A 24,131-nucleotide genomic window follows, 5' to 3' on the forward strand; every position below is an offset into this window, starting at 1 on the left:
AATCCAGCACATGTCAAGGACTTCAACACAAATCTGTTGCACTGCTGCGGTTGCTGAATCAATAAACTATGCTACTGGGACAAATTGTCGGCGAGAGCGTTTGTTTAGAGTAAGTTTGTTGCGGTAGTGAAGTATGTGTTTGTTTTTTTTGAAAAGGAAAACTTGTGGGAATAGTGTACAATCTTTCGATGAAGGATTTTTGATGTTGATGTGAAGGAAGTGACGGATGAAACGTGTGATTTTACTTTGCAGTGCTTCGTTTCAATGGTGAATAAAACGCTCGGGCCGTGGAAGCGATGAACGTGCCGGTACGGATCGGTTCCGTGTGCAGTTAGATACACTTCGTGTTGTTTAGTTTCGACAGTGACAGTGGAGAGTGTGTGTGTGGCTAGCAGCACACAATGGATAAGTCGAAAAAGCCGCCAGCTACGGCTGGCGGTGGTTCCGGGGCGGCTGGAACTGGTACGGGTGGTACGGGCCCGGGCGCACCGGGCGGTGGGTCTGGTAAAGCCGGTGGTGCCGCTGGAGCCGGTGGCGGCAAGGGACCGGGCGGCAAGGGTCCGCCGAAAGGAAAGCCCAGCGATAGTGACGCACCGGGAGCCAGCGGCAAGGCGGAGGGTGAGTCGGGCTCTGCCAAGGATGACTCCTCCGCCAACGGTGACAAGAAGTCGGATAAGGCTGACACTGAGCAGCCATCGCAGCCGAAGCCTGGCAGTGCCGGTGCGACGGTCCGCGACGGTGCCCAGAAAGTTCTTAATCTGGCAATGAAAAGCGAATGGGCTCCCGTTGAAGCTGTGCTGAAAGGCTTGGAAAAGGCGGTTGCCGCCGGCGGCGATGACTCCAATCAAACCCCACTCGCCGGGGTGCTTGATCCGGTAAGTAGCGGGCCACTTAAGGACGTTGAACTTTTCATGTTGGTTTATGACATCTTCGAGTAAATTGGTTGCGGTGTCAGTTTTCGTTACAGCAGAATCGTTATTAAATATGATTCGAGTCCTTCTCTCATGCGGTGCACGTTGTGCTAATTAGGGGGCAAATATTACGGAGGGTTTAGACGAAAAGCAACCGTAGCAAATTCATTCTGTCAAATTTTGAATTCTGTCAAATATTTATCGTTTTTTAGAGCGTTGATTTTTGCACAATTTTCGCTGTTGAATTGAAATGATCTTGCGGGAAATCTGATGAATCCTCTGCTTTAATTGGTGCTCAGTAACGGAAAAATGGAAGAAACTTTGGCCTGATAAGATAAGGTCCGATCAATGCCATCAGACAACCATCCTCTAATGGTAAAAAATAAGTGGGGATGTCCACTAGCTCAGAACAGAGTCCTTCAAACCACTCACCGTCGAGTGGCGTCGTTTACTAATATAATTCTTAAGAACTGACAGTTCATACAAACGATAAATATTACTGTTATGTGGAAATGCCTTCATGCACCTAATAAATCGAAAAACTTATTATTAACTTATATGCCCTTTGAACGAGTACCATTGCGATATAGAACGAGCTATTGCACCTTTCATGCAAAGTCTATTAACCCTGCCGCATAATGACATAATCGTTTGAAGCACTGGAACGGATTAAGCTCGTCCATATACTGGTGTTGGAATTATTTTTTCAATAGACTAAAGATTTAAAAAATAATATACATTACATCATTGCAAGAAATGTAATATCTCTGTTGGAGTGTCTTCGCCGTTCAGTAATTTTAATTTTTTAGTTAAATATGAAATTAAAATAATTTTTTTCACTAGTAATTACACTTAAATTACAATTTTAAATTCCCAAACAAGCATTACCGTTGTTTTAATTTTTCCACCTACCAGAGCCTCGCGGCCAGTGCTCGAAACTTTTCGGAATAATTTTACTGATCGTTGACCTTTCCTTCTAAGACAGGACGAGGCTTTGTCCTTTATAGCACCGCAACCTATTTTCAACTGATTGCGCAATCACTTTAAACTGTCGCCGGTACTCCCTTTTGCATTCCTTTGGTCTTGCTACCAGCTTGGAGCCGATTCCAAAATAACCCGTCCCAGTCGCGTTTCTTTTGTCGGTGTGCCATGCAGTTAATGGGGAGGATGTGTACGCTCCACACGAAGAATTTATTGGTTTCGCAAACATGGCGACACATAACTCAAGCCTCGCTCCTTCGAATGACCCGAGTGCTGGTCAGTGGCACTGGTCAGTTTCGATTAATGTTATGGTAGCGCGGTACTTCGTTGAAAGGTCCGTTCCTGGGTTGGACCCGGTTTGTGAGTTATGCTCCGGTGCGCGGTAGTTTTGCGACCACACGAGGGGAAATTTATTCCAATGACCGTTGGAAAATGATTCCTTCGTCGTTTTGGGGTTGAAGCTGTAAACCGTCCTGCCCCCGGTGGGTCACTGGTGTGAAATTACGGGCGGTCATATCTAGTGGCCGGGAATGGCGCAAAAGCTGCATGCAAATATGGGGTTCCTTTCTCCACGTACCTTTTGTGGGCTAGCTGTAGTTGCTGTATTTTTGTGGACGAGTACAATAAGAAACGATTTTCACCCATACTCGTCGCGCTTGACACGCACGTTATTGTTTTCCTCGTCAGGCCGTGATGAAAAGGAACAATTTTCGTTACATTTTATGTGTGGCCGTGTGCGACTGTTGGTAAGGTGACCGGATTGTATCGTTCAATTGCTTCGTCTCAGCCCAAGACGGACCAGCGACGTTCACGAATTCGTTAATTGGTGGGCTATTTTAATCAACAATCATAAAAGCCCAGACCACCGAAGCTAATTGGCAGGTTGATATGATGGATGCGGAGCGACAACAAAAAAAAAACCGGCCCACCGGAGTTAAACATGTTGGCAAAATTTAAGCATCGCATGCGTCACTCAAATTGGATCGCACGGTACAGCAGTGCGTGTCGCCCATATTTCTAATGTATGTGATATAATCGTGTATAGATGATAAAAATGTTCCATTATTACTTTTGCTCGACCCAAGTGCTCGCCACAAGCGCTGGAACATCTGATGACCTCAAATTGCTGTGCGAGTTAATTTTAGCTCGGCTTGCAAATTAGCATTACCATTTCGAATGTGCAATTAACACAAAAAAGCAGCATGAAGCATCGTTTCCGACCGCGCTGGTCGGCTTCATTGCGCAATGATGCGGTTCTGCAGTTAAGGTTGGCCGGTGAAGTTGATTGAAATCGTTTTCCATGAACGTGAAGTGTTTTCCATTGTGGCCGTGCCTGTTCTACGACCATTTCTTACGCCTGTCCGCAGTGCATGAAAAACGACAAACGTACTCAAAAAACGGCATTTAAATAAAAACAAAAACGGGCATATCTTCAAATCGTTCCAATCCATGTGGAGAGTAAGGGACTTTCCTTGAAGGTTTTTTATCGTTATGGTCAACTGCAAAAGGAAAGCTAGAATATATTGCCACTCACGAAGCGGATGGTCATTTTTATCGGCCAAAAGGTCACAACGCTTCGCACAGGGCCAGCGGTTTTTTCTTGAAAATGCAGCAAAACTGCAGCATGCGTCACAAGGGGTCCAAGAAATGTCATGCCCGTTGGAAAGGACCTTGTCAGCATTTTATTTTTACCTTTTCCATGGAAAAATTTTATCGGTCACTTTCTCGAAAAAATCTTTTCTTCCTCTTTATTATTGAGTGTTTCCGATTTTCCTGGGGAGCTTGTGATCCTGATCGACTACCGACCGTGTCGAACAAGCGATTGGGCAAATGGTTTGACTGGAGGTTGCTGATTATGTTTTAATTATGATTACAAGCTGTGTTTAAGCTGAAGCTTAAGCTTATTCTTGCCTGATGTTGTGCCATACGAGCATAGCGCCGGGCTCTAATGGTGATGGATGGAGCGACCAACCTTAGCGGCGCTCGCAACTGGTCGCCAAAGATGAGGACGAAGGTTAACCGTGCGATTGTATGATGCGGTATCCTTTCTGGCGAAGCGAAAATTCCAATTGATCGTGCTGGTTTCTGTTGGGCAGTTTGATTAAAATAGAAATGCTAATGAATTCGCACCGGCTGCGTACGATAAGTGAGACGCCCTTGAAAAGACCAATGGCATGAACGATATATTGGCCAAAGGGACGGAATGGGGTGGGTGGCAGCATGTGAAACAACAACAAATCGCCCGGTTGTTTTGTTTTACCGAAAATCATTACATGTTTTTAAACGTTCGCGGCTTTTACACAACGCAAATGAATCGATTTCTAGCGTGTTGAATCATTTAAATCTCCACAGCTTTTATGTTATGGGCTGCCATGCAATAGGCGTTCCGACGGACACGCATTTGTCACATGCGCTGTGGTTTGTGTGAGTGTGTTAGTTGCAGATAAGACACATATTGATGTATGCTGTAACTTGACGGCAAACCATGTCACGAAACCGTCGATGATTGAAACTTTTAACTAATGTACAGTTTAGCAGTTGAATACATTTATTTTGTAATAAAATATACTAATATTAGAAAAGGAAATTAAAATACTTTGAAAAGAAAATAACATTTATCATCTTACTATTAATCAGCAATCAAACAAACAAAATTTTAAAATAGTATTTGTCCCTGCTAATTATCATTTACCATTAATAAATTGGTAAATTTATCAAACGGCTGGATGTTGGTAGAAATAAGTTAAACAACTTAAATTGCAACAAGCATGTAAATGTAAATTTTCCTACCTCATATCAATAGCGGTCGAACGAATTGGTTCAAATTCTCGCAAATAGAATTGTCGACTGAAAATAACTCCTCAAATATGTAGAATTCGAAATGCATGGCTGTAAGCATACACATCTAGGGCACTTGGTCCTGCTGCTGTTTCCACACAATTGACACGCACTTTACCTGGCGTTGAATAGCAGACGCCCGTTTAATAATAATGCACAGAAAGTATTTGAATTTTCACTTCCGTCGATGCATAACACTGCAGTAAAGTATGCTAAACTGTCTCACCTTTCCAATGGCGTCCACGCGAGTTTCGCCTTTCCCGATAAATGCACGGTGCGTTTCAAGCCAGTGAAACGCGAAGCGCATAAATTAAAAACAGAATAGCAACCGGTGGAAAGTAGACACGTGTGGCGAGAGACTTCTAAGGGTGGAATTAGCATATTTTAAAACGCAACGCGAAAGGGATATTCTAACCCATCGCAGTACTGTTTGGAAACGTTTGTTTAAAGTTCGAAGCGATGGACGGGAAGTCATGCGAATACCATAAAACATCCCTTAACTATTGTGGTAAAACGGAATTTGGCGCCTTGGTTGAGAATTTCATTTCTCAATTCAACTTTGAAGGTACGTTGAGGTTATGTGGAAGTGTTGCGAGTAAAACAAAGAACGTCTCGTGTCTTACAGTAGGCCGGAACGTGCGGTCAACTATGTCAACGACACCGGTCTCACCGGTTGACCGTTCGGAGTGATGCTTCGAGGGTGGTTCTGCTACCCCCTAGCTCCGCGTTCATGTTGATGAAATAATAGATTGCACGCTAGTGACGCATGGAATATAGTGGACGGGTTTTTACATGCAGGACACCCGACACACGTAGGCGCGCTGGCACGAGCCACGCCAGTGCTAAGAACAAAGCTTAAGACATACGGGCATTTAAGGCGCACAAAGAGATCTAGGACACGAGATAAAGAAAATGGCAACGAGAACGAAGCAGAACCGAATGTGGGACAGTGGGTGAAAACTGTCGTCCTCTTTTGGGGGGGGGCCCGGCGTGGAATTGTAATATTAACCGCAGGAAGCCATTATTATCGACCAATTTTAAACTCTTTCCGAAATAATTAGAGACGGTTGAACATTTGATATTGTTGGAGACTTACTGTTGTGTATTCGATTTCCAATTGTTATACCCTTTTATAATTCTTTCTTTCTTCTTACAGACCACTGGTATGACGCCCCTGATGTACGCCGTCAAGGATAATCGTACACCCATCCTGGACAGGATGATCGAGCTCGGTTCGGACGTCGGCGCCAGGAACAATGTGAGTATTTCGTTGGAAAAGTCCTACGGGGGTCTCCGTTGACCTCTAGGGTGAATCGAATTTCGCAATAGTGGCAAAACGCTTAATCGTGCCCTTCAGATATTCAAGCGAATGCATTCCGCAATAGAAATTAACTTCGATAAGGCACGCACCACAGCCGCAGTTAGTGTGGTTAGTGGAGCAATAAAAAAAACCCGGCTTCTATTTAGGGTTGTTTGATGGAGAAAACGCTACGCTACAGGTCACTTAATCGTCATAATCCACTGGTCGGGAGAGCAAATTCATGCGAGAACCCGTTGAACTTCACCTGGATAAGGTGCGCCCGGGCAGGTGGAACCGGTGGAAAGGACATAAATCGTTATCGCTTACACTCGTGCTCTTTCAACTGTTTCACGATGGAAGTAAGCAAGAATCTAGCAGGAAAATCGTGAAACCATTGGCAATGAAAAATAAAAGAATAATCAGATTTGGTTTTTCCGACCGCACGGTTTTGATTGCAGCTTGCTATTGAAACACTTTTTTGTCGCTGAACTTTACCCACTTTTTGGTGGTTGGTAGTACAAATGAATGTTTCACCTGATAATACGTGGTTGGCTGGTTGGTAAAAATTGGTTTCAATGATGAGTTCGATCAATAATATTTTCAAAAAGATCAATTATGTTTACGAAAACTTTAGTAGACGACCCACAAAAAACGACAGACTGTGACCTCGTTCGGTATCATTACAGGGTCGTTGGTTGGCTTTTGTTTGTCTCGCTCAAGCCGACGTTAGTTATCGCCGTGTAACTTTCGTCATGTCCTTCGCACATAGCGTACTGACGCTCTGAGGCATATTTTTCTAACTGAAGTCAGCACTTCCTGCTCATTTCCGTGTTCGATGTTTATCTACATATACTCCGTGAAGTAAATTTGCGTTCGGAGTGTTACGTTCGGTTTGTATGTTTCTTTTTCCCCGTATCGGCACCACTTGTCACCTTACATCCACCATAAAAGTGGGACTTTTTTCACATAAAATGCTTACAGATTTTTACATTGTTACAACCTTAACATTAACGGAGCAGTTGCAAAATGTTCCACCAGCAGTATCGATTCGTGATGCAGCCGTGGAGAATTGTGCGATTGCATGCGAGCGCGAAATCAATCAACAAGTTGACCACCCGTCTTTGCCTGGAAGTTTCACCACCTTCAAGGATTTCCACGCGGTCCTGGGCGAACCACACCCACCGCTATATCATAGCCGTGAAATGCAAACCAGAAAATTACTTCTTGACCGGACGCAACCGACATCAATTTCAATTTCGTTAGGCGAGCTTAGCTGGAGATTTTAAGGTTATCATTAGGGCTGTGGCTTGTGACAGCATACACCTACATTTGCTTCCTTCCACACATTCCTTCACTATCGGTAGAAGAATGCTACCTTGACATCCTTTTAGTCGTATGGGTGTACATGAAAAATGCCTCTTGGGCGATGAATCATTCTGGCGTACGCTTAATGGGCGACAATGTCCTACGCATTGGAAGTGTGTGTGTGTGTGCTGCTGGCAGATAGCAAATTATAGGAGACATCAATGCCTCACCCTAACCAAACCCAGTGCACTACCGGATGATCCATTTAAATTGGACAATGATTTATTGGCGGAATGATTAGGGCATATGGGTGTGAAGGTTGTATGGCGTGACTTATTCAAGACCTTGGTGGATGAACCCAAATAATGATGAGTTTTGATGAAAAAGGATTCGATCGTTAGCAATGTGTTTTTTTCTTCGCCCAGTTTTGCTAGAAATGTCATGCGGTTGCTAATTAGTGCTGATAAATGAGTGTAGAATTATTAGAACTCTTTCATTCGCACATTCGCTAATTAATTCAAAACACTGATGAACTTCATTTTTTGCTTATTACAACCGAAGTTAACGGTTTTCTTGATTGTGAATGCTTATGCGTACCCAACGTTATGCTTCGTAGCGAAATATTTGGAAACTATTGATGTTGCCTTTTTTCTTGGTGGAAACACAAACATCATTTTTATTGGGAAAGATTAACCGATAAGCGTCCTTAGAACGATGGAAACTTTCCAATTTGTCACCAATAAAGTTTATGTCTCATGCTGCTTGCAGCCAAACGGCGGTCACTAATACATCGGAACGCGATTTCGATTGGTGTGGGTACATACATTTTCCCCTCCAAGTTTGTACACCACCACATGGACAGTTTCCTAGCGACGGTGTTAGAGCGAGAAGCTTGGAATGTTTTACAGAAAGCACAAACACTCAACCAGTTGCCACAACGGAATGGCTACACCGACAGTATATAAGCGTTTGCCGACGGACGGCGAGCGTGCCAAAGTTATGCTTCAGACGCTTTTGGGCCTGGCAGGAAAAAGTTGTTCGATTGGTAGCATGCTAAAGCCACACGAGAAACGACTCATTTGCATGATCGTCATCACAATCATCAGCACGAGAAGTCCGGCAAGGGAATGGTACGAGCGATGGTTATGCTTTAAGCAACAGGTTTAACGTTCTTCTAAGCTTTCTTTCCCCAAAAAGAGGAGTTTTACAGAAGGCCGGCGTTTGCATTGGGAATCCGTTTGGCTGCCATAGCAGCTTATGCTGCGGTTAGTGTTATTTTAGCAGTTTTTTTTAAACCAGGAAATGCAAGCTCTTTAGAGTAACAAAAAAAAATCCACTATTGTAACCTTTTGTCTCACGGCACGGAAAGCGAATGTTAATCAAATTTCGTTCACTTGTGCCATAAATAACGTGCCGTAACAGGAAGTTGCGGTTTTGGAAACGCATGCTGGTAGTCAGCTGGATGCAAAATCAACTCCACACTCCACACTGCTATTTGCATATTTAGCCGCAGTGATAAATTCAGCCGACGTGTTTCCAAAATGCCAAATTTCGGCCGTTTTTAATTGAAACTGGAAGTTTTGCACCGGCGATAAGATAAGCGATACATTTTCAGCACAGCTTTTCGTTCGAATCTAAAGTTGAAACTATTTCAATAGTTCAAGGGTATCTTCTCGCGTGCCGAAGCCAACCGACCATTACTGGAGACCGTCAGGCCGTTTCTCTGTGCAGGTCGGAAACTTTGATCGTGTGTCGAATGTGGCCCGTTTCTTGGAACTGCCAAGCATTTGTGTGAGCTTCGTATGAACTTTGCATGTTTGGCGGTGGTTTCCTGGCGCACCCTTAAGCCACCGGATGATGGGGGGAAAACAGCCAGGTTGCTTATCTAATTAGAGCCATTTACATCATCGAAGCGCGATTTGGAAATGGGCGCATTTTAAGGTTTTTAGGTTAATGGAGTAAAATTAAAATCATTGAAGGCAAGGCGTGGTGATTTATAAAATTACCTTGTAAATTATTGGCTTTTAGTGGAAAATAATACCGAAAAAGGGTTGCACAATAGATTTACATCAATCCTCCAGGAATTAGGAGAAGAACTTCGTTGAATGTCACGAGTTAAGGTATTTTTATCTCATTTGTTTCAGTGACATAACACACACGCTGAAGATATTTACTAACTATAAAAAAGATTACAGAAATGGTATGTGAAAGTGATTGAGTTCATTGTGAAACATTCGTGCCTGCAAGTTTATAGTCGTTTCACGAATAAAGCATGTTATTTACACAATGCACATGCCCCCAATATCACGCTCACTGAGAGCGTGATCTTTCACAGTACCTTTGCGTTTTTTTTAATTTCTTCATGAATGGATGAAAATTAACATCTCGCGTGAGGTTGTAGATTGAACAAGAAATGTTATGCTGTTGATCTTGGGTTGGTGATAAAAAGGTATAATAATATGATAGAGAATGGTTTTACGATACCAACATGTGCGCGGCTACACTGGAAACACGCTTGAATGGTAATAATAGAACGTAAATATGTTGTATCTTACTGAAAGTTACCTGAAAACACAGTTTAGGTAATTTATATTGTTTTTACATGGTTCAACAGTGTGAGTAACTCAACGAAAGTTGTGTAATTCGGTACGCGTGTTGTTTCAAACATTCGGATCCTTGTTTGTTGGCCTGGTAAACGCTTTAATTATCTTAGAATCACTTAGATATTATTTATATATTTTTAATATGCAAACAAAATTAGGCTTTTGCTATGTTAAAAAACCTTTTTAATGATTCACCTTCTTCTTTCCCCTACAGGACAATTACAATGTGATACATATTGCTTCCATGTACTCTAGAGAGGATGTAGTTAAATTACTTTTACAAAAGCGAGGAGTGGATCCATATTCAACTGGTGGGGTAAGTAAATGGAGACTACGTGTATTGTGTTTGTTCAATAGCTTTAGCTACAAAATCTAAGGACAATCCATCGGAAACCGCGAATTAGATATCTGTTACTGCGTGAAGTATCATGCGCCTCCATCACAAACGATCGGGCGTCTCCATTCGATCTTCTAATTTTCGAATATTAATGTATTTATCTAAGGGCTAAAAAATAAAACTATTTTATTTCAGCTTTTTCAACGCATACGGTTGCCAAATATGCTGCAAATCCCCACACAAAACACATCCAATACACTCACTAAACACCTCATGCATAACATACAGAACTCTCTCTTCCGGTAGAAATGCCACTTCCGGTTTGCCGAAACACACGGCACACGTTTCATCCAGAACGAAACTTTATCCATATTTGAGTACGATAAACACCGAACGTACCAACACAAGGGTGACCATTAGCAAGGGATATGCAGGTCGTTCGTATTCGCAATCCAGTTGCTAGGACAGGCGCTAGATGGGAGGGAATAACGATATTTCTATCATTTTGATGTCTCAACGTACTCTTCGCTACGCTTTCGGGCGTACCAGTCGGGCCCCAAAAAACTACGCCGAAGGGACATTGATTTGTCGTTGTTTATGCTAGCGTCGGTGGTTTGTTTGCTGTTCGGGAATGTTCTCTTTCGCTCCAACATGTCTGTGTGCACGTTCCGTTTTACTCGTTTTGGCTTTGGTTCGCAACACATTTTTATTGCGTTCGGGCCGGAGGAGGGTGGGGGGGGGGGGGGGGAAGACAGTTGCCAACACGGGGGTAATATTTTCAATTTCAATGCTGCAAAAAAAGATGGGACTTATTTCAATTTAGTTGAACTTCGACTGTTTGGCATCGTAGTCGCGTCCCATCGGGACCACGATTAGTTGCGAGACGCTGAGGAACCTAATTCAAAGTGACGCAGAGTGGGTAGTGAAAGGTGGTTCATTGTTTTTTGCCCTTGGGTTTGGCTATTCTTAGGAGGGATGGTTCATTCGGCATTCGGCACGATAAGCGGTGCAGCATTATGTAAGGTGACAGGAGTTGGGAAACCAATCGCGGTACTGATAAGTCCAGTGTCGCGAGTGCAACGATAACGTACGGTGTGTTCGTGACGGTGAAAGCGAAAGTAACGTAGTGACAATCGTATCGCAACCAACTGCCATTTTTCGACAGCGCGTGCCAGTGCCGCTAGTGACCGCGGACAGTAATAGAAAATGAGGCGCACTTGAACATCGGTTGGCTCGAGTAATGCCCTCTTGCGGCAATTTGCTATAAACTCCGGCACGCCAGTAGTTCCCACCAATGCTCAAAGATGTCAGCATGTGGTGGGTCGTGAAGTAAATAAAAACAAAGCCACGTGTTTGCCCCGGTCGGGGACGCTTTCCTCGGGACCTCTGCCTCGGGGAAGGAGAAAACGTAAAAGAAAAGCAACCGACACAACAAACACATAGCGGTCGGTAACCGGTTGTGGACTTCCATACGATTGTCTCGTTGGATTATGGTACATGGTTTTGCCTTCGTTCGCAACTCGTTGGTGCTAGCAAATTATGAGCCCGGGCTGTCCGGGCGGTTCGACAAAGTGGTGGAGCAGCTACGAAGCTATGTTGAAGCAGTTTGTTACAATTTAGCGTTGGGAATATTACGATCCGGCATGTCGGGCACCAAGGGATGGAAGATTAAGGTAAAGCGGGTGCTTTTTTGTTTTCTGCATGTCAATTGGCAGCCACCCCCTTACATGGATGAAAGTAATGATCGGATTCGTGTTGCAGTTGTTGAGGAACATATTTAGCCAACAACAGCAGATAATTGCATCTTTCTTATTAGCCATGTAAACTTTATTTGACTTTAATTAGTTCTTGCATGTACAATTATTCATAGTCACTGAAAACAGCCATTGAAAGATGAAATAGTTGGAACACTACCTCATAAAATGCAAATATATTTTGTTTTCGTTTTTCGTCGATTTTACTAATAGTTAAGGTTTGTGATTATTTCATTTATTTTGATATGTTAGACTTTTAGAGTTTAATTTATTTTGTAAGATATTTACTCCTGAACATGGAATACATGGAAAGACGCCAAACCAAAGCTGAACAGAGCTTAGACAACGCAATTCTTCAACGTTAATCTTTCCCTTTGTATATTAAATTCAACTTCATAAGTCTTTGCGCATTACTAATTCTACCAAGTAGGCAAATTTCCATCGTCGTTACAAAAATCCATGTCTGAAAGCAATGCAATCTTTCAACTCATTTAGTCATGGGTATATTCTCGACTTTATTATCTCCCACTCTACCTTTGAATTCCGCTTTCGGAATTCCTATTTAAGTCCAAAACTATCAAAACTACACACGTTTTCTTACTTTTCTCTTCATCGTTAGTTTTAATGAATTGTTAAAGCCTAAGGAACAACAAGTTTGTACCTAGACAACAAATATCACAAATTTAATAAAACACGTTCCTTATGTATGATTATGTATCGTTACTATAGTTTAATATTGAAACGTTAGTTAATTTATAGTACGTAGTGTTTTTCCTTGTTTAGTAATCTTCTTTTATTTACTTTATTTTTAAAAGTAGTTCACCCTTAGTATTTTTCATTAAATCAATAGAATATTTATGTTAATCTATGCCATTCCATTTGTAAACTAAAACCAACATTCACTTTAACGTCTATTTTGGTCACGTTGGTATCAAAACAACTACAAAACAATCTCGGTGCTAATGTGCGCTTTCGACAGTTGTAATGTTAATAGAAGTCACACTATTTAGCACTAGTGTGGTGTGAAAAATCAGCTAAAACATGGTGCAAATTGATTTTCTCTCTTTTTTTTTAAATAATCCTTACCCAACTGTTCGTGCATGCCGAAGTTTCGTTTCAGCACTGAACACACGTTCGTAACGTTTAATGTGGGCCAAACCATTTCCGTCTGTGAGCCATATATGTACATTACCCTGCTAGCCGCGTGTCATTTCTCAATATCGTGTGCAGTGTTTTCGATAACCCGAGTTCACTGCACCGAACAAAGGGAAGGAACGGGTTTCGACTTGTTTTTTTTTGCCATAAATGTCGGAAATGGCCGTACACGATTTGTGCCATGGAAAGAGATTAAAGTCAACGGGCACGTACGCTTTCGCTGTGCTTTCTCTGGTGCATTTAGCGCCAAAATTGAGTGAAGGTTTACCGTGTATTGCCGCCTCAATTTACCTCGGCGAGGAGCGATCTAGCGAATTGTGCCAACGGTTCCAGGGTGTATAACCGGCCGTTCTCCTTTACACTTGCGACTCGTTGCGTCTTTACGGTGCATTCCTCCAATAAAGCCCTTTTTTTTGCAATAACAATGATGGATAAACCATTCCCCCCCTTTCGGAGGGAAACTAGCGGAAGCGAGGAAGGATTTAGCTGTAATTTGCAGCGAAAGCACAGACCCATAGACAGAGTGTGCGTTGGTATGCCTGGTTCGGTAAAAGGGGCAGAGAAGCTTGGCAAACTTTTGCACTTCGCACCGGGGTCACACTTGGTCGTGCAGACATTTTGGCGCGACGCTCAGTTCGGATGGAGCTGATCGCGAAGCTACTCGATTTGAATCACTCGGATACGTGGGTAAGTGTGCAGTTTGGTTTCGTTTGCTGGCCATCCATCATCCAACATTCGAAGACGCTCCCGAACCAATGATGGACGGTGTTCCAACGTGGGGTTTGGCTTTGAGATAACAGACAGTGCGTTGCGAGTGGGCTGTTCGGTTCAGTGCGTACAGTCACCATGGGTTTTGTGGGCTCGTGATTACCGCACAGACAATGGACACGCGTGCAATAGAGTCGAGCTAATAAAAGTCAATCGAAAGCGGAAGTGAAATAAATAAGCATTGTACCGAAATTTACGATCCTTTCAGAGTCCCCGCGTTCGTAGAGGGGCTCGCATTCGGTGGCCTAGTTTTCCAAGAGCTCAAGGGTCGGGCAACCGTTGCTAAAAGGGCCAACTACAACCGGGCGCCTCCATCGTTACAAATAGATAATCGGAACGGTTAGACGCTAGTGGAAAGTTTGATTTGTGCCGAAGTAAATAAAACAAAAAAAAAAAACTGCGAAAACAACGCTCAATAGATCGATGACGACGACAGGATGTAAATGGTTTGAAGTTAGCCTTTTGTGTTTTTTGCTCACGGTACAGAGCATCGATCTAGTTTAAATGGCTGCCAGCTTTCCCCAAATAATGACGGTGTGGGGGCTGGGGCGAAATTTCATCCGCCATTTCGAACTCTCGCCTTAGCGTGTGGTAGCTTGCGAGCTGTATCAGTTGTACGGTGGCAATGTTTCGGGACGTTTCGATCTGTAGCGTGGTGCAGTTTGAATGCGTCTGGTTGCGTTTAACGGTGCGGGTGCAATCGACTACTGATCGGGGCGCGATGGATAAGCTAAAAGGCAAGATGAAGATGAAGTCGGTGGTGCAGAAAGTGATGGACACCGGTGACGATCGTGAGCTTACGTTCGGCGATGTAGCTGTAGGTGGATTTTTTGAGTGCCTTGTTTTGTAATTGTACTAAATTTGGTAGCTGTGTGTAGTTGAGTTTTGCTTTCGGTTCGAGAGATAATCATTGATGGCACCTCAATTGGTTGGCATTTCCTTTTGTTCGAGCAACTAAAAAAAAAACACGAAACACGAACCCATTCATTCATCCGCTAGGTGCATTGAACTGCATTGCAATGATACAAATACACACATGCGCTTCACACCCTGTCACGATGTGTTCTTCCAGAGACTGATTCTAAATGCCTACGAAGAGGAAGCACATGCCAAAGAAGAAGCATTCTTCAAATTCTTCCAAAAGCTCCTGCTCGAGGATGAAAACTTCGTAGGTCAGCTGCAACCACAAGAGCAGTCAGGGGTAAGTTTACACGGAGGAAGCCGTCTGCAAGTAGTCAACCTGAACCAGGCCGCCGTCGCAATTGAGCTGCCGTCGAATGGATCTCGTTTCCTGATGGATTGTCCTTTCAGTTGTTGTTGACTATAGTTTTAGTGTCTAATTTTGCTTTGCCTGCCCAATTTTTGTACAGCTTTGCAAATCAACAGAACGGTAACACCCTTTACTAATTGCATGTACCACTATCTTCCCACATTCGCGCCAATCGGCAGTCACGGCAGCAAACGGCCGTACATTTGGTAGCCAGCAGACAGACGGGCACAGCGACCGCAATTTTACGAGCGCTGCTAACTGCGGCTGGTAAGGACATACGAACAAAGACTGATGGTGTAAGTATGGAAAAAAGCGATAAATGGCACCGTGACGACGGTGGTACCTTCGGCGGAGGCAAACATATGGTAGCAGGTGATTCGCGGCTTTGGTTTTGATTGGAATTTTTGGGCGCTGCTCGGTGTGCTTTCACACAAAGTTGTGGCGCGGAAATTGGGACACGATTGACAGGTGTTTCTACGCGCGGGCGATTTGTTTTCGCGCACTCAATGGGTCGCGGGTTGGTGTACAGGTGCAAATTCAATTCACACAGCGGCAATGGTTACAAGCGAGAAGTAACTGGTAACTAGTCTAGTCGACCTAAATTCACTGAATAATACGAATTGCAAAGGGGGGAAAATTACATTGTTGCCTATCGATGAGTAGTGCTGTACGGGTATCGAATAAACAGCAGACCAGATTTGACGATGTCTTTACGATTTGTAGACGTGCACTGGTTTGAGATATTGAACATATAAATCGATTCTCTGCATAAATCTTATTAGAAAGACTCAAAGGAAAAGGGGAAAAAAATGTTTATTTTTAATGTCTGAGCATATAAAGTAATGAGTTACATAAAGTAATCGACGAAGGTTTGTTACTGAGCCAAGCATTGAAGTTTTTGTCCATCGGAAAACGTTGCAAAACACCACCAAATACATCATGTCCAGTTATGCTTTTGCGTAGTAAATCACACAATTTCTATTGGTCAGCACCAGACCCAGGACAGACAATCGGCGCAGGAAATAGATAAGCAGAGAACATCCATCTGCGTGTCAAGTGGTTACCGTTACGAATGTGGAAAAGCCTTTTGAGGACATTTACCACTACAAACGGGAAGAGAATGTTGACAAAACCTCTTACTAACACCACCGAACACGCTACCGAGCAGAGCCGAACGGGAACCGAACCGGATTGCCGGAACCGTACGGTACGGCGAGTTCGATCAATACTTCACGATTCGACACGTTGCTGGATGTTTATTTATTTGGTTTTGTTTATTTCGTTTTCTTCACCCCGCTATCGGACCAGTCGATTAGATTGGTTGTTATGGAAATTGTCCTTCGGAATGCGATTCCGCCTTGCCGTGCCCTGTTGTAAGTGATGCCTATTGTTGGTGGAAGGCGCTCACCCCGTAATGAGCTGATAGTGTGTGAAGCTTCTTTGGGCCGGTGGGTTGGTTTTGTTGTAGTCGCGCCTTGTGAGAAAGACTCTACACCTTGGCGCTCCGGGACTCTACACCTTTAGCATAAGCATTTTCGCGCAATGTATCGCTATGCAATGCCAAATGATTGATGATGAAGCGTAAAATCGATATTCTGCACCGTAAGGACCTGGTATCAATCAAGGTCCAGGGTGGTGAATGAATCCTTGTACGATAGCAAGGGATAACATGGGAAAGCATGTAACACGATTTAGTGAATGTTGAATGATGGGCTTTCGGTTGCAATCCCACACTTGATTTACTTTGAAATATTCAAATAGAAATGGGAAAATGAAATAAACGAAACGCTTCTTTACGTTACTTACCGAACAGTTTATAAACAGCTAAACCGTTTACCATCTTAAGCAGGTTCTACTTGCTGCTTAAACGCTACTCACATCAGACTCTAAACCTAAACAACCGCCTTCGGTTACGAACCGAATGGGAACGCTTAGACACGCTTTGTGCGATTACCTTTCGGTTGGATCAATAGCAATAAATAGTGGGAAAAAAAACAATTTATGACATTCGCCACGTATTCCAGCGGAATGCCAATAATGGCAATGGGAGTAGCGTCTCGGTAGCAATCGCACATGGAAACACCGTAACGGCATGCATGGCGAATCGGTTTCCGTTGGGTTGAAAACCCATTGAAGGACCACCCAACCTCAACACCCCAAACCGACCGTTGGCGTTTTGTGTTTCACTCTCTGCTAAGAAGGTTTAACTTTCTGCTCGCTACTGTTCCGTTCCAGAGTCTCACCTACAGGTTGGCCATAAGTTAGTGAGGTCACTGTGTCTGGCCTGTAATTAAGATCTGCCGGTAGTTGCTGGACTTTGGCTTCTGCACGAAACCGGAAGAAGGCTGGAGCGTGCCTGTTGCACATTTCTGAAACATGGGCGTTAGTTCGTGCTTCTTCCTTGGGTGATTGTATTTCTTTTCTACCCACTCCGCCCTATTGCATTGTGCGAGGGTGGCCCATCGCCTGCACCACGGGTTGAATGTAGGTGTGGAATTGTAAAGGAAAGGATTTTCATAAAAATTGCAATTTATAATTTTATTGCCCTACACCTCGCGGGGAAGTTTTTCTTTTTTTTTCTATTTGGAGCAAATAGAACGGTGAAGGTGCATAAAGACTTGCATAAGTAGGCTCTGCGTCGGTGGTTCGTTTGTGGAACAGTTTCAGCGGCACAGAGCGAGACGGTCGAAGCAACCCCACACCAGACCCGGTAGGTGTTTGCATATGGCGTGCGCGGTTGCGGACCATCAGACGGAAACCTGTTACTGTTCATCCGCACATGGGCCGTGTGACAATTCGATCACACCACCAGTAGTGAGGTGACAGTCTAGGAGCGCGCGCGATGAAACCGCGTCCATTGCGATCTTCCTATAGGAGTGCGGCGAGACCCAACGCTGAGCTGCTCTACCGGGACCAGGTACGGACACCTTGCCACACAGTAAACCGGTCCGCTGCCCGTATTTCGCCAGTACACACGGCAGCATTGCTATCTGTTGTGCGTTGTACGTCTCCGCTCCGGATTTCTGCTTTCGGTTGCGCGGCTCAGTGTCTTCCTTACGCCACGGCAAACGGTCGGTGAATTGAATACTGTGGAGGAATTGGGGTGTGTGCGTGTGTGTGTGTGTGTGTGGCTGTGTGGGTTGTGGGATATCTCTTACTTTCCCTACGAATTGACGCTTTCGTGCGGGACCATTGCGTGAAGGTTTGCAATCTATTCGCAGGCCACAGCAGAAGCGCCAAGGCATGGAAGATCGTCATATACCTATCGGAGAGGTATTCTGGCACGACCCACATCCCGATACGGCCGCAATAAACATTTCAGCTGATAGCTGCTGCAGCCGGGGTAAAGTGCTCGGGAAGGGAAAGGTGAACACTATCACGGGCAAGGGTCGCGAAACTTTCCGAACATGCACGTTGCCAAAAAGCCGAACGTGTATTGTGGCAATCGCTTATATGGGGGTGAGAGTTTTCGTGGGGGGGAGGGGGATGGAGCGCAAGCATTGAGTATTTATGGTGCTTGGTTAGTTTTTGCGTGTCTCGCGGCTGCAATAAGAAGCAGCAGCAACCGAGTCAGCACAAGTAGTGGATTGTGTCAAAATTTGTATTTCCCTTCCTTGTCCAACGTATGCCGTCAATTTGGGAAAGGTGTTGCTGGGAGCATTCCGTGTGGAGTTTCATGTAGATTCGAAGAATTCGGACTCGGGGTGCAGGTATTGCTTGGCCACACGCGTGTGTATGTGTGGTGGCCCAAGAAATGTTGAGATAGTCGGGGTGGGCCAATGGTTTTATCATTTATCGAGGAGCCCTTTACGCTTCTTTATGCACGAAAACGCGCCTGAATGTATGCAAAACCGCGCAGCACGGTGAGAAACTATTCTGCGGAATTGTGTGCTAAATTGCAGCTATTTTAATGCAAAGGTGTAGGTTTTTTTTTTGTTCTTTGCTCGGTACGAATGCGAGGTGTTGGCAGTATTGGAACGTCCGCTTGAATCATGCCTCGTTCGTGGGTGGCTGATTCCGTGGGCGCTTCGGATTTTGCTCCAGCTCCTAGGAGGGTCGATAAGGGGTTGGCAGCAAGCAGGGGGGGTGGTTGGGGTGAAAATTAAATATCCTTATAATAACCGCCGACGGGTACCTTGGAGCTATCATCGGTATGCTTACCACGGTACGGAATATCATTATTCCGCGAGTTGGCTCGCACCGTGGCAATAAGGGGCGCCAGTGCCAGTGCTCGGAATGCTCCACGAACACTATCATACCGGTCGCGGTATGAAACACCATCCGAACGGGCAAGCAATATTGGTACCGTCATTTCGCAGCCGGGCGCGATTACGAATCGGAAACGAATTCTCTATTTTGCTAGATGGAGTTCGAAGCTCGCACACACCGAATCGGTTCGAACGATTGGGTGGTATAGCGTGTGCCATCGTTTCCTTCCGTCTCGGTCGAATCCTTATCTCTCGCTCGCGCTTCCCTGGACCTCTTCTTAACCTCACTCCCACCCTGCGATTTCCGTTTTCGACGACTCGCGTGAATCGCGTTTCGAAGGACTGTTCGGTCGGGTGAGGGTTTTTTTTTCGTTGCTGCTGCTGCTGCTGCTGCTGTTGTTGTAGTTTTATTGTATGCCTTTGCGCGGGTGTATATGATTGCAAGAGGGGGAGTGCATGAAAAGGAACGAACCAGCGGTAACGCCGAAAGCACCGAAGCCAAGGCAAAGCGGTACGAAATTGCGCGCATCAGTAGTTTAAATATGACAGTGGGTACGGTAGGACCATGTCCAACTTTGGCAAGCGCTTCCAGAATGTGCAGTCGAAGTACGCCAAGTTCAACCCGATCAAGGCGGCCGTCATCAGCCAGGCGGAGCAGGCCGACCGTGCCTCGACGGACGGTAGCTCGCCTCGTACGCCAACCAAATCGCCGACCGAACTGACCGCGGCCTCCTTTTCCGCCGCCTTCGCCAGCAGCGCAACCGAGGTAAATGGGGGAACCGAGCCGACCGGGCCGCGGGTCGGGCCCGGAGCCGGGACCGGGGACCGGAGCTGGCTGACCGTGGCGCCGGCCACCGAACAGGGCACCGGACGGAGCAGCAGCATCAGTAGCAATGGTCGCAAAAACAGCAGCACCAGCGGCAGCAGGCGTCGCTCGTCACAGCAGCCGCCCTCACAGCGCCGTCGGCCGGACCCCGTACGTCCCGGCGGCCGGGAGCGGGAACGGGAGCGGGAGCGGGCCGGGATGCATAAGCTTTCTACCATGTTTGCCTCGCTGACCTACCGCCGGAAGCAGCGCCGGCGGGCCGCCACGTGGAAAGAGATTGTAAGGCATAATTTTTTACAGAAAGGAAAGATCCCGCTACTGCTGGCCGTCGAGGCTGGCAACCAGTCGATGTGCAGGGAGTTGCTCTCATCCCAGACGGCGGATCAGCTGAAGGTGAGTACGGTGACGGTCGGCTCGCTGTTGCGGAGAACAGAGTTCTTGTTTGGGAGCGCGATCCAGCTTGCAGTTAGTGCTCAGCAGCCTCCAAACAAAAAAATGAAAGAGTGATTGAAGAAGTTTAAAGCTTTACTTCAAAATTTCGCTGTGTGCATGTGTGTGTGTGTGGTGGTGTGTACGTGTGCTAAAAAGTTGTGTGTGTGTGTGTCGCTTTTTCTCACCATAAGCAAAATTCCGAGTAGTGTGGTTCAGTGCACCGATAGATATCATTAGTTCAGACGTTGCTTGCATCCCACATAAAATTGCTCTCCTAAATTGGAAATTGGCCTCTGAGTGCACGTGGAAAGCTTCCAAAACACAAGTCCCCCTCGGCGGGAGACAAAGGCATTGCGGAAATTAAGCAACGCGCTCAAAATGCATTCAGCACGATTACGTAACGAGTTTGTGCATCGAAGCTCGGAGGTGTTGTCAGCAATGCGGCAGGTGGAGTAGCTTGGTGGACGGCGAAACGGTCCGTCAATCAATGGCTGGAATGTGTGTATTGTCTGGCAAATTCCTTTGCGGTGCGGTGCGATACGTGAAGGATTCCCTCCGCGAGCAGCGGTGAGTGAGTGTTGCGGAACAGTAACATATACCACCAGCCCAGGACGAGTGTTTGTGATTAAATGTGCGCGGTGCTACGAAGGAATAGAATGCATGCATCTTGTGCAGTTTGAGTGGTGTGCAACCCGTGGGTATTGGTGGCGTGGGACTTACGCGAAGTAGCTGTGACCCACTTCGAGCCCCCCAACCGATGTGCAGCATATCCAACCTCCGCATGTGCAGAGCTCTGCTGTGCTCTGCTCTGATCTTTGTCCGTGACAAAAGCCTTTCAAGTGTGGTGCTGTTAGTCAGTTCTGTGTGTCTGTGTGTGTTTTGCTGCGATTGCACTTCGGGTAGCGTTTTTCAGAAGTCAAAATCACACGAATCGTGTCGTTGCTTGGGCCCCAGATTTGGCCCTGGAATGATTGATTTTTTGTGCCCACCCGTCCAGGGACTTCCAACCGTTTGAGCCACCGTCCACCGCGCGTCACAGGCTGCGAACCAGTTCTCCGTCCATCACAACCGTGAATGTGAATTTTTGTTGCGAAAAAAAAACAACAAAGAAATAATCAAAAAATCACACACACACAAACGGTTGTTCAATGTTGCTGCCACGGTTCTGTCGTTCCGGTTCCAGCGAAGTTGTGTTTGTTTCACCAACCCCATTTCGGTCTCGTCACAACCAAGTTACCTTCAAGCCGGGTAACCGTGCAAATATTATGCCTGACAAAAGCGAAAGCATCGTACCGTTGCCGACGCCCAACGATGAGCGCTACGGAGTCGCTGTCCACACCACACCAGCGACTTGAAGGAATTTTAAAACTAGCGCCTATCGGAAAATCGGTTCCGCACAAACAATACTCCTTTTTTTTTTAGGGGGTGAGGGTCCCCCCAAATAGCGCTAGTAAACTGCATTGGTGGAAGCGTCTAGGAAGTTGGTTGGCTGTTCGGTAACCGAGCGAAGCAAACGGAGCGTAGGGCCGATTAATTTGTGAGTGTGTTTTTTTTTTTTTACTACATTTAGGATTTGATTTTTCACCAGCAACTCCGAGGCACCATTAACATTGTAGGCCGCCCGGGAAGGTGCTAAAAAGAGTCGTGATTATATCAATACGAAAACCTAGCCAAAGTTGTTAGGGGAAAGTGCTTTGAGTAGATTGTTTAAGCTTCGGGGCATTCTAGTGGGCAGCAAAAGGGAGTTTAATAATTATAAACATCACTTCCGGTGCCATAACTGATTGGTATCATCAAAGGAAAGTCGGGACTCGGTTTTTTGAAGCATTTTATTTTGAGGTTGCCAATTTGCTGCTCATCGCTTGTTTTTCTAATTATAACGATATAATAACCTTTGGGCGGTTCAATGAACCATTGGCTCGGCTGGTTTGCACATCCACAGGAGTTGAGGATGAGTAGGAATAGACATTTTGCGCACGAGTAGAATATTGGGGCGTGTGAACTACACTTTAGTGCTAACGAAAATATTATAATTCCTTGTGTACAAAACTTTACTACGAATAAGCTTTCCCTACCTCAACTTCAACCCTATTTGGCAGCAGTACACATATTAGCCGCGTTTTATGTTACGCTCTGATGCACAACCATAGCAAGGACATCATCAGCTGAAAAGCATTGTTGCGCCTACACCAATCACCTTGGTGTGCTAATTTGTCCCGGCCCGCATACTCGCTTGAACTTCCTCCCCGTACGGTGACGTGTGACTTGAACTTCAACTTCTTAATTTTATGCCGTAGGCGTATTTGGCTTGAGTTTTCCAACCAGCCTTCCACCTGGTCTGCTTGAACCGCGCGGCACCCATCGCTTTAGTGTCCTCCTTTTTTTTCTGTTGCGCCACCATCGACGACGGGTGTGCAGGGAAGTCGGAGGAGTGTGTCCCCGTATCCTTGATCAGTTTTTTTTTCAGTTTTGCTTTGTGTATTTGCACTGTAAGGACACTCTAGGAAGCGGTCGCGACATAAGTCACGGGAAATGCAGTGAGGCAGCGCACAGTGAAGATCACGACAGTGGAACGACATCGAAAGGAATGCTGACGGTACATGCAAGCTATGCCCGTATCGTGGGAACGGATGGAACAGTTCCCGAAACCTTCACCTTATAAATCAACTCCATGTCAGCTGATATTGTTAGCCGCCGCTTACCACTTCGTCGAGGTGTTGGAGCATGAAGGAAATCCTTAAAAAAAATCTCCCATTCGTCATTGTGCCCTGGGATCCCATGTCGTCCTTTTTTTTTTTTTTGAGCCTCCCACCGTCGTTATGTTATGTGCAAAGCAGAACATGTTATGATATTTGAAGCCCAATCAACGGATAACGGGAACAATTACTTTGCAAAGTGTTCTTCGGATTGTTTGTTTCTGCGAATGAGATATTCGAGTAAGATGTCAACAGTACCAGGGGAAAAAATCCGTACCAATGCAGTGCCATGCCAGAACAATGGGTAGCAAAAACTCAAAACAGGAACAGGAGTGACATGTCAACGAAGTTCCGTTAGCCATTCCTTAGTCAAGTCAAGTGCATTTGGGTATTTGGAGTTTTTGTTCCTGGGCTCTGGGCCTGGCCCAAACAACGGCAAAAACAGAACAGATCCCAGCACTACATACTGCCAAGGCAAGACGGATGACCGAATAGAAAGCGGAAAAGCCTGCGCCGGTCAACGACGGTGATAAAACACATATACCACCTGCAGTGGGTCGTCAGTCATTCCGTCCCAATCATATGGTCCATAGTCAGGGTGCATGGCACAAGGGTGCAAACAAAAAACGCACCGCACTGAGAGACTCCCACGAGGGGCTGAAGAACGACCGTACAACAGCCTCGACGCTCGAGCTCTTTAAATATAAACAATCACTCTGGTACATAAACATATACGGTTAGCGACGA

General features: G+C 45.3%; 1 protein-coding gene across 1 annotated transcript in view; it reads left to right on the plus strand.

Moving 5' to 3' along the window:
- Positions 1 to 401: 401 nt before the first annotated feature.
- LOC128715061 (serine/threonine-protein phosphatase 6 regulatory ankyrin repeat subunit B) overlaps positions 402 to 24,131 on the plus strand; it is a 35,363-nt gene continuing 11,633 nt past the window's right edge. Inside the window, exons 1-5 of the mRNA XM_053809944.1 lie at positions 402 to 875; positions 5,887 to 5,988; positions 10,153 to 10,254; positions 15,402 to 15,518; positions 20,557 to 20,649. Of these exons, the coding sequence (XP_053665919.1) occupies positions 402 to 875; positions 5,887 to 5,988; positions 10,153 to 10,254; positions 15,402 to 15,518; positions 20,557 to 20,649 (888 nt within the window). The remainder of the gene's footprint in view (positions 876 to 5,886; positions 5,989 to 10,152; positions 10,255 to 15,401; positions 15,519 to 20,556; positions 20,650 to 24,131) is intronic.

This window comes from Anopheles marshallii, chromosome 3 (assembly GCF_943734725.1).
Source record: "Anopheles marshallii chromosome 3, idAnoMarsDA_429_01, whole genome shotgun sequence".
In the NCBI taxonomy this organism is placed as follows: Eukaryota; Metazoa; Arthropoda; class Insecta; order Diptera; family Culicidae; genus Anopheles; species Anopheles marshallii.